At 33.4% G+C, this 10146-nt stretch overlaps 1 protein-coding gene across 1 annotated transcript; it reads left to right on the forward strand.

Moving 5' to 3' along the window:
• Window positions 1-5685: 5685 nt before the first annotated feature.
• LOC111887985 (uncharacterized) lies at window positions 5686-7120 on the forward strand. The gene is made up of 4 exons (XM_023884114.3): window positions 5686-5878; window positions 6178-6294; window positions 6387-6557; window positions 6875-7120. The coding sequence occupies exons 1-4, from the start codon at window positions 5801-5803 to the stop codon at window positions 6968-6970; spliced, it is 462 nt and encodes a 153-aa protein (XP_023739882.1). The 5' UTR covers window positions 5686-5800; the 3' UTR covers window positions 6971-7120.
• Window positions 7121-10146: the final 3026 nt, after the last annotated feature.

Consider the following 10146-nt stretch of genomic DNA (forward strand, 5'->3'; position numbering starts at 1 on the left):
AATTATGTTGTTTGTTCTATGCTCATTGATTTGGATAATCAAGCGTGCCTTGTCACGGCTCGACGTTTCCGCCATCGGCCAAGGTTGTGATAGAGAATGTTATCAGAGCCGAAGGTTATAGTGAACTAGTGATTCCTTAGGAAATTATGATTGTGGCCTAGGGAATATACTTGCTTAAGGTTTGTCCTCAAACCTTAAATAATATTATTATTATAAATTACACTACCGATAGACTATTTACGGGAGATGAGAGGTGCCTAGTTTGAACTGTCGCTTGCGTTGCTGGATCTCAGAACAATTATATGTTACAATGGTCCTATCCTTCGACACTTCTCATCTAGCCGATCCTTATTTGATAGTCTAGAAGTACAAAACATAAAAATCGCCAATCTAGAATATTTAAGCATACAAATCAAAATCATCAAATATAATAATCATTTATCTTAACTAAATCGGTGTACATATGTCAAGCCACAACTAAATGTAGACTGATCACTTATTTTTAATTCTGGTTTGACCAATGCACCAACTGAATTTAGATTCAGTTATTGATAAACTAAGAAAGCACACATACACACACACACACACACACACACATATATATATATATATATATATATATATATATATATATATATATATATATCATACAACCCATAACAAAAGTATAATATACATAAAGAGTATAAAAATAAATACGTAGAATAAGTGTCAAGATACAATGAACTATCAAATCAAACCACCGTCACTCGCATGCTTGTTCTCATCATCCTCGTTGTTGCCACTGTCGTCATCAACATCACCCTATTGCGTGTCTGAAGGGCCAACACTAGGGTCTGGTCATGGGAAGGGTGGGAAATCCATCTTGTAAAACTCCATGATCCTGGTAAGAGATGGCATTATCCATTCTTGAGATCATAAGATGGAATGATGTTCCTAATGTAGAATATCCATGTGTCAAGACAAGTGGTGGAAGTCAACCCCAGGCTCAAGATTTTGTTAAGTAGCCTCTGGTGCATGCCTATGTATCTATGATCACATGAAAGCAAGCTCAGGAACAGGCACCAACTCTACCTATCTCAGAGGTTAAACAATGTAATCATCATGGATCCTCAATATCTTACCATCTCCCCATACCATTGTCTATATCTTCCTTAGAGCAGTCAAACCTAACTCCTTAATAGGGCGTGTAACCATATCGCTGATATCGCTCCTATAAGAATGTGCCAAACGAGTAACCTAATGACCCCCATAAATCTAAATCTTCACCATAGGACCTACTGCTAAGGAAAATAACTACAAAGCAAAGGAATATGAAACATCCCAAAAACACGGTCCAAAATTTTCGTTTTGAAAATTATTATAAAACCATAAATCACCCACAATCATGAAGAAAGCCATACAATATGTATCTCAAAACGTCGTGTCAAATACTGTGACAAAACATATGATAAAATATCAAAGTCTCAAAACAATCCCAAGTTGAATGTTGTGGTGTATGCCATGCGATCAACCCGAGCCCTTCCCCTTGCTACCGGAAGTACCTGAAACCAAAATCATACAACGAATCATACAATTGAGAAAAACTATAATACGTATAGTTTACTAAGTATTCAAGAGGTTTTACATACTATAAGTACTATATCAAAGAAATACTTTCATATACAAGAACAAACGAGCTTTTCATATGTAAATCTATTTGATACTAAGTTTTTTGAGATGTTCAGCTTCACGTACTTTCGGGTATGCAATTAAAGTCCTGTATTATATACCATAATCTCTTGTAGGGAGAGCGTGATACTTATGTATAGATCTATACGAGATTGACAATCCCACACCTAAACTGTTAGCTACAGTTAGACCGGCACGTCTGGGGTGACAAACGTCATAACACTCTTAACGCCTGAAGAACGTTGTTACAGGCAGTCTGGGTCAATAGCATGGTTGTAAAACTCACATGGAGTATTAAAAACACGTTGATTTACAGGGTTATCAAATACCTTAGCGACTTTATACATACATAAATCTACTATTCTAGGCATGAAAAACACTATTTCATTATAGTTTTGGAACTTTTAAACTATCATACACTTATGGCAAAATATTGGAATTTTAGAAACGACATTCAAAACAGTTGGGTCTTAGTAAAAGACTACTTTTATACTAATAGAAAATATAGGATTTTCTAGGAGTTTTCAAACATCTATAAACAAATTCATTCAAATTTATACAAACATTGACATTAAATACTTATGAACTCACCAGCTTAAATACTGACCTACTCTTTCAAATCTACTTGTATTTCTCAAGGGTTCAGTAATACAGGTAAACCCTAGCTTTTGGAGAAGTGATGCTAAGGCGTCAGTTTTAAACTCATTTTGTCATCATATTGTAATTTGTTTTTGAAACAAGTATCATCTAACAATGTAACTTTTAAATTATATATATGATGGTTGTGTTTACTTTCTTTACTATGTATTCAATTGTTTCGATACTACATGAAGTCATCCGCCCTCGAACGTCTCCGCCGTTTTGGATTGGGGGTGTGACAATTTTGTAGACGGTCAATCTGGTGGATGCTATTATTAAAAAAACCTGACATATAATAAGAAACTTTTTAAATGGTTTTGATCGATGTAAAAAAGGTGGGGGTGGAGATGGTGAGGATATCGGGTGTGATGATGAGCAAAACGATGGGCCCAAATACGGCCGAGATGGCAATGATGAGCAAAACGATGGGCCCAAATACGGCCGAGATGGCAATGATGACAAGCTAGTTTATGTTTAATTTTATATTTTATTAATGCTGTACGTTTGGAACGACTTTAATTTTATGAATTGTTTTAAGTATTTTATACGACAATGTGGATTCTACAATTATGCAATTTTAATATTGGTTTTTATAGATTTAAATATTGTTTTTATAGATTAGAGATTAAGAGAAATATTAAAAAGAAAAAAAAAAACGTTTTACCGGGCAACATACAGTACTACCAGTGGTCGGCATTACCGGTGACTTGGAGTAGTACCAGTGAAGTGTATTAACGGCGACGGGTATTATCGGCGATAAAAGAGTTTTAGCGACGGATTATTAGCAACAACGTAACAGTGGCAAGATGCTGCCGGGAATACTAGTAACAACGACAAGTTGGGCTTTTACTGGCGACATTGTCCCTGGTTGTACTTCTATTTCATGTAGTGAATGAAGGAAGAGGGGCGATAGATTTTGAGTAAACTTTGTAAAAAGCTCAGGGTAAATTAAAATATAACTTTTTAATTAATGTATTTCTAGGTATCGAATGTTCTAGGTTTATTAATTTTTAATTAATGTATTTTTAAATATTATATTTTTAGCAACTGTATCATTTATTTTTAACTTACAATTGTGTTGAAAATATGATGGTGAAAATTTATTAAACTTTACAGATTCGGCTATAAATCCTTAGTTTTAATGCCATCGTCTACGAATTCCATGCATCTATATATGGGAAAAACATGCACTAGATGGTACAATCATGATCAAGATATCAACCAACGGAAAAAGAATAACCAAGGTAAACAAAATTGACAGATAGGGGTGATTGTGATGTGTCTCGTGATGGTGGTGTGGGGACATCAGACAGCGACACATAGAAAGAAGAGAGAAGAGAGAATTTTTGTCAGATGTCAAACAAAATTGTGTTGTAAGTATGTGTTTCCGTTGCTAGCATTAGCTGTTAATGCATCCAAAACTATCTCACGGGGGTATTCGATAGACTGAACCATCACTCCCCTTGTCTTTCCTTATAGTCACTGTCATTTTTTGTCCCCTTAGTCTCCTGTGGCAAAAGATCGGTAAGTTGGAAAAAATTCGATCACTAAATGGGTTACCATCAAACTGGTGATCAATCACACTGCATTAGTATTACTGAACGTGCCTAGCACATCTGAATTTGTTCCTCCTGTCGTATTTTGGGCCATACCCAAAAGCAGATTGTCTTAATCTGAATATTATGATAATCCACAAGCTGAGTCATATCCATTAAACTTTACATTATATAACTTTTGAAACAAATTCATATTGATCCGGTGACAAGGTGTAAAACAAACTGAATATTACGAATATTACAGTATATGGTGAATTTGAATATATATATATATATATATATATATATATATATATATATATATATATATAATAGTTAATTTGAGACGGATATAATTTTGTGAGACGGTGATACCAATTTTCTCTATTAAAATATTCTAATATTCTAGTTATTGTAAAAATAAAATATGTATATTATTCTAACATTATATGCTTTTAGAATATATTTCAATGTAAAATGTGTTAGAAATGATGTTTTAGAATATCAAAATATTACATATATATTATATTTTTTTGAATTACAGAATGTTAGAATATTTAACTAGAAAAAAGTGGTCTCACGGTATTACAAAATTAGATCCGTCTCAAATGAACCTAACCGTATATATAATCATTTGCCGTTTTAACTCTCCGCTGTATCGACATCAGCGGTGTATGCATAATCATAAATGATTATACATATATGTCTATTCACAGATTGAATAATCATATATTATTATGACAGTTGGTGGCATTAAATGTGGTGGTGACAGAGATGACGGTAGTATAAGTGACGGAGGTGACAGTAGTGAGATTAGTTGGTGTCAGAGGTGGTGGTAGTGGTGGTGGGGATGGTGGCGGAGGAGAAAGGAGCAGACGACGCTATATAAACATTTATGATTATAGTAGGTCTGCTGCGCCGGATACGACAGAGGGTTAGAGCAGCAGACGTGAAATATGTGGCTTAGGTTGAATGTCAAGATTTCTATTTTATTTTTAATCTCAACGGAACTTACCTCTCTCTCTCTCTCTCTCTCTCTCTCTCTCTCTCTCTCTCTCTCTATATATATATATATATATATATATATATATATATATATATATATATATATATATATATATATATATATATATATATATATATATATAAAACATTTCGTGTGCCTTGTCCCTGGTATATATAACAATTAAGATATGTTAATCGGTAATTCCAAGATACTTGGATAAAATTGTTTGGTAGCAATCTTAACCCAACTCTTGTAATTAGGACTTCACCTTTTTACATCTACTAAATACCTGCAAAAAAGAAATATTATGCCTTTTAACACCATCTAATAAAGTATCACTGCAAATGCGAGATAACTAGCACCACAATATTGTCGATGCACCAAAGGTTTAGAATGTCATATTTATTCATTAATAGTAATAAAATTACCGGCCACATTTTGAGTAATTGAAGTACTTGTGTTAATTAGAGTTTATTCAATAAAATTTTTTTTTTGACTGAAATTGGGTATGACTTTATCTGGTACACTATTGATCTTGTGAATGCTGTCAGAACATATGTTTGCGTTAAGGTTAATACACATCCAGCTTTTGCGAGAAGTACTGTTTAAGTCTTAATAGAATACTGGTTATAATCCCATGAAATTGTGATCACATAGTGAACAAGCATACAGTTTCCGAAAAATTTGTCATCTTTCCGCGTTTTATATTTTTACTTTACTTTAAATAGCTCAGCTCGACTGTAAATCCCGGTAGAAGGGTGCTTCCGTAATTGTACAAACATATTTTATTGTTTATGTGTTATTCTATATGATGATTATAAGAGCTTTTTTGGTACTCATGCGAAGCCCACAACTATATGTTTTAAGCCATCTTCTTCGTCTTTATATCTCTCATTCCTTATGAAAGATCCCATATGAAAGTTTGCTAGCTCTTCGAGATTAGACAACAATGGGTTCTAAGGAGGAGGAAAGATCAGCTTTATATCAGAAGATAAAACAACTTCGTTCGCTTTCCCATTCAAATGCTGTAAACTTCTTAGTTTAGATGTTGCACATATAGAAATTTATCGGAGTCGAATTATTTGGCTCTAATATTTTGATTGTTTAGTGAGACCCCGCTCACAAGAAAACATATTGATGTACATAGATTTTCCGATTTTCTTGCTTACCCTCATAGTGCACCACTTCTGAACGCATGCTACTTATGTGTACCTTTTTACATGATTATCCTTTGATGTAGATGTTCTGATACTGTTCAACAAAAGGTAATTAACTGTTGATAATAAATCAGATTTATATGATGCTTGGTTTTATCATGACTTGCAGGTTCACAAAACATCAATTATTGTAGATGCATCAAAGTATATCGAGGAACTGAAGAAGAAGGTAGAAAGACTTAATGAAGATATCACAAGTTCGAGCGAATATAGTACATTACCTATGGTAAACTCTTGTTTCATTTCCAAAACATGATGTAATACTTCACGTTGCGTTGATACTGTATCTAAAATATATTTTTTCTTTCCAAATTTTAGCAAGTCAGAGTAGAAACCCTAGATAAAGGTTTTCGAATTAATGTCTATTCTGAAGAGGATTGCCCTGGTCTACTTGTCTCAATCCTTGAAGCCTTTGAGGAGCTTGGACTTGACGTCTGTGATGCTGCTGTGTCTTCTTCCAATAAGTTCCATCTCCAAGCCATAAGCGAAGTAAGAAGTTATTTTAATTACTTGTTTAGATGTGTTTTGGTATATATATGCTTTAATTTGACTTCAACACTATTTTTATACACATAGAGACAGATATGTTAATTCGATTGCTTTTATGTACGTCAATGGTAGAAACGACACATGCATTGGTTTTGTAAATTCTGTTTCTTCAGAATTAGAAAAATGTCCCATACTTGCCTTTCCATTTGTTTTGTAAACAACTTTGCATACCCCAACTGCTTATTTTTGCAATTATTTATACGTAAGTCTCGTTCTCCAATCCAACTTTTATATTGATAAATGTTACGGTTTTGCAGAATGAGGGACACGTTGATGACATTGATGCACATGTGGTAAAACAAGCCATTTTGAAAGCTATCAAGAATACGAGTGAGAGAAACAACCAAGATTAATATATATAAAACGGTACATCCGTACAAGATGTATACAAACAAGGTCCTTAAACTGGGCAGTACGTAGTTCCTTCAACATATATATTAGGACTAGTGTAACTGAATGTTGTCTTATCAAGGAATAATATGAGAATGAACATTCTTTACTAAGTTAGAGAAGTGATTCGTGCTATAAATGTCATGATAAGCAGAACAACTAGAACAATCCAAGAATGCAAAAGATTAGGTGGAAATCCTTGCAGGAAAGCACCAAAAGGCGAGTTGTATTATAATTCGTAAAATTTCAATTATAAAAGACAGAATGGAGAAGGAATACAAGTTTTTGATTGGGGTTCGGAGTATTTCAAATGAATTGAAGTATGGAACCAATAAGTTAAATACCATATAATAAACCCCTAACAAGAATCATATATACCACAATTCTAAAACTTATTAACACCTAAATAAATGGAATGAAGTCTCAATACTTGTTCCATCGTGATCTCAAAGATATAAAATTCGTAAAAATCTGAATCAGATTAGAGGAGTTATGGAGTTAGTTAAAAGTAAAAATCAATGTGTACGTAGTTAAAGTTAATTACATCAAAATGGCATCCATGGATCGGTTGGGTTTTTGCTAATGTCGTCAAACGGAGAGTTGGTTAGTCGGCTTTGGCAGAGATTAATTGAGGACCATAAACTATTGATAAAATATTAAAATTAATCAAAGATTAATATATCTTAAAAAAAACAATTACTTTAAAATTAGAAAATAGGAAATTTTATAATTTGAAATTTTGAAAATACAAATATATGAATGCTTTGTATAATATTTAAAATTTTGAAATTTTGGAGTAAAAAAAAAGTTACTTTTTTTATTTTTATTTTTGTCATTTTTATCTTTTTATTTATTTATTGTTATTTTTTTTTTACTTTTGTTGACTGATTAATCCCGCCAAGGACAATAAATCCCACCAAACTCGATGAATCCCTAATTTACGTCAAGTATCCTTAATCCTAGTTGGTTGGAGCACATAAAACAATTAATCCACAATTAATTCCGATTTCTACAACCTTGATATATATATATATATATATATATATATATATATATATATATATATATATATATATATATATATATATATATATATATATATATAGAGAGAGAGAGAGAGAGAGAGAGAGATGATCATGAGATATATAAACAATAATTATCATGTATACTAAAGGTATATAACGATAATTATGAAGGGTTTTTATAAAATAAAAGATTCAGATATAAGATAAAATACCAAAGGTTAAACTGTTAGTTAACTTAAATTATTCATCTTTCAGTTTTGATTAAATTCGGCTACCCCGGATTATAATTGTTAATCTTAAAGAGACATGAAAATATATTTACAGATCTATACGAGGTTTGACACCCCCACCAGCGATTGCTAGCTACAATCCTGGCTTAATAAGTTAGTATTACAGTGCCCGATGAAACGTCGTGCATGGTTATTATAAGTCTACAACGTCGATTATAAGGGTTCATGCTAATGCGATTAACAACCTTAGGGGAAGCGACTACCAAGAGGGACGCCTTGAACTAGCTAAAATGTTAAGATATCCTAATTTAGATAGACCTAGGATAAATAAAACACCCTAAAATACTTAGGAGGTAAGGATTCTCAAATAATAAAATAAGATGTTTTAAAAGAGATTATTCCAAAAAAGAAAAGAATTTTTAAAAGATCATATAAAGAAGAAAACAAATAAAAATATGTGAACTCACCAACAACATATTGACGTTTTCAAAATACATGTATTCTCAGGGAGATGAGTGTAGAGAAAGGGCAGTCTGAAGAGGGAGTCGTCATGGAAGAATGTTGGAAGTTGTTTCTGTTTGTTTAATGTTTTACTTCGTTTTAAGATGTATGTTTGGTCTACTAAAACAATGTAATACCTACTTTTAAAAAAAAAGTATTGTTTGTCATATACTTGTGTGTAATGTTCAATATATCTGACTGCAAGATCCAATTAACCCCACATCGCACTGTTTGCGTTTTCGCCGCCGGCTGGGCAGGGTTTGACAGGTTGGTATTAGAGCCTCAGGTTATAGCGAAATAGTAATTTCTTAGGAACTACGACTATAACCTAGGATATATACTCTAAACTAGTTAAACCTAATAAAAAGTAAAAATTGTTTATTACCATACGGATAGACTACTGAGGGTAGAGGTGTCTGGTTTGAATTCTTGCTAGGGTTGTTGGATTTCAGAACAGCTTACGCTAAAATTGTCCTAGCCTTCGACACTTCTCATCTGGCTGATCCCTAATTGATGATCTTGAAGTATAAACATAGGATTAATAAAAACACTAAACCAAACATAACAAGATATAGAGTTATATACGAACTCAAAAAATCTACATAGTAAAATATCTATTAAATCGTAAACTTAAGGTTTTAGAGCTGAAAACCCTACATAGGGTTAATAAAGTATTGCGGTCGTACCACAACTAGACCTGGAATGTGCACTAAGTTTTATTATGGTTTGACCAACGCATTCTTAAAACTAGATACGGTAGTTGGCAAGCTAAGCGCTTGAGGATTTATGGATTGGTGTCATAGTTCAACTAGCTAGGATCCTTAGATAGAATTAGGACCAAGCTCACTAAATGAGTATTCTACCCATATCTTGAGGTTGATGATCTAGAGGTACTTATCCGACATACCCCCTTAGAAAAAATCAAAGTGGATATAGGCGGTCGGAGCAACGTGATCTTCAGGAGCTCATTGATGGAAGATATTTGCAAGTACGTATCTCATCCTTCCCCAGAGAGTGATTAGGTGGTGCCACAGACGAAAGCGGAAGAGTTTGATCCCTGGATGCCTAGCCCACCTACACCTACAAATGTGGAGGAACCATCTGAGGATGAGAAGCCATTCGAGGATGCGGAGCCATTGGAGGATGCACAATGTAACACCTGTTTTCAGGTAATTTCCTTTTCAGTCCTTGTGTTTTGAAAGTTTGCATAAAAGGCCCTTACTCTAGGCGTACAAGCTGTACGACGGGCGTAAGTCAAGAAGCTTTGGGGCGGGTCAATATTTAAGTACACTGGGTGTACATATGTGTACACCAAGTGTACTTGTGCTGTCTCCAAAACCCTAAATAATATTTTGGATGTCACCACTATTTAAGCAACAAAAA

Source organism: Lactuca sativa, chromosome 5, assembly GCF_002870075.4.
Source record: "Lactuca sativa cultivar Salinas chromosome 5, Lsat_Salinas_v11, whole genome shotgun sequence".
NCBI lineage: Eukaryota > Viridiplantae > Streptophyta > Magnoliopsida > Asterales > Asteraceae > Lactuca > Lactuca sativa.

What these genes read in the sequence shown, in the direction of transcription:
- LOC111887985 (XM_023884114.3), top strand. Translation starts at nt 5,801, where the DNA reads ATGGGTTCTAAGGAGGAGGAAAGATCAGCTTTATATCAGAAGATAAAA. An exon ending in CGCTTTCCCATTCAAATGCT is followed by an intron (nt 5,879 to 6,177) that starts GTAAACTTCTTA and finishes CATGACTTGCAG; the next exon opens with GTTCACAAAACATCAATTAT. An exon ending in AATATAGTACATTACCTATG is followed by an intron (nt 6,295 to 6,386) that starts GTAAACTCTTGT and finishes TCCAAATTTTAG; the next exon opens with CAAGTCAGAGTAGAAACCCT.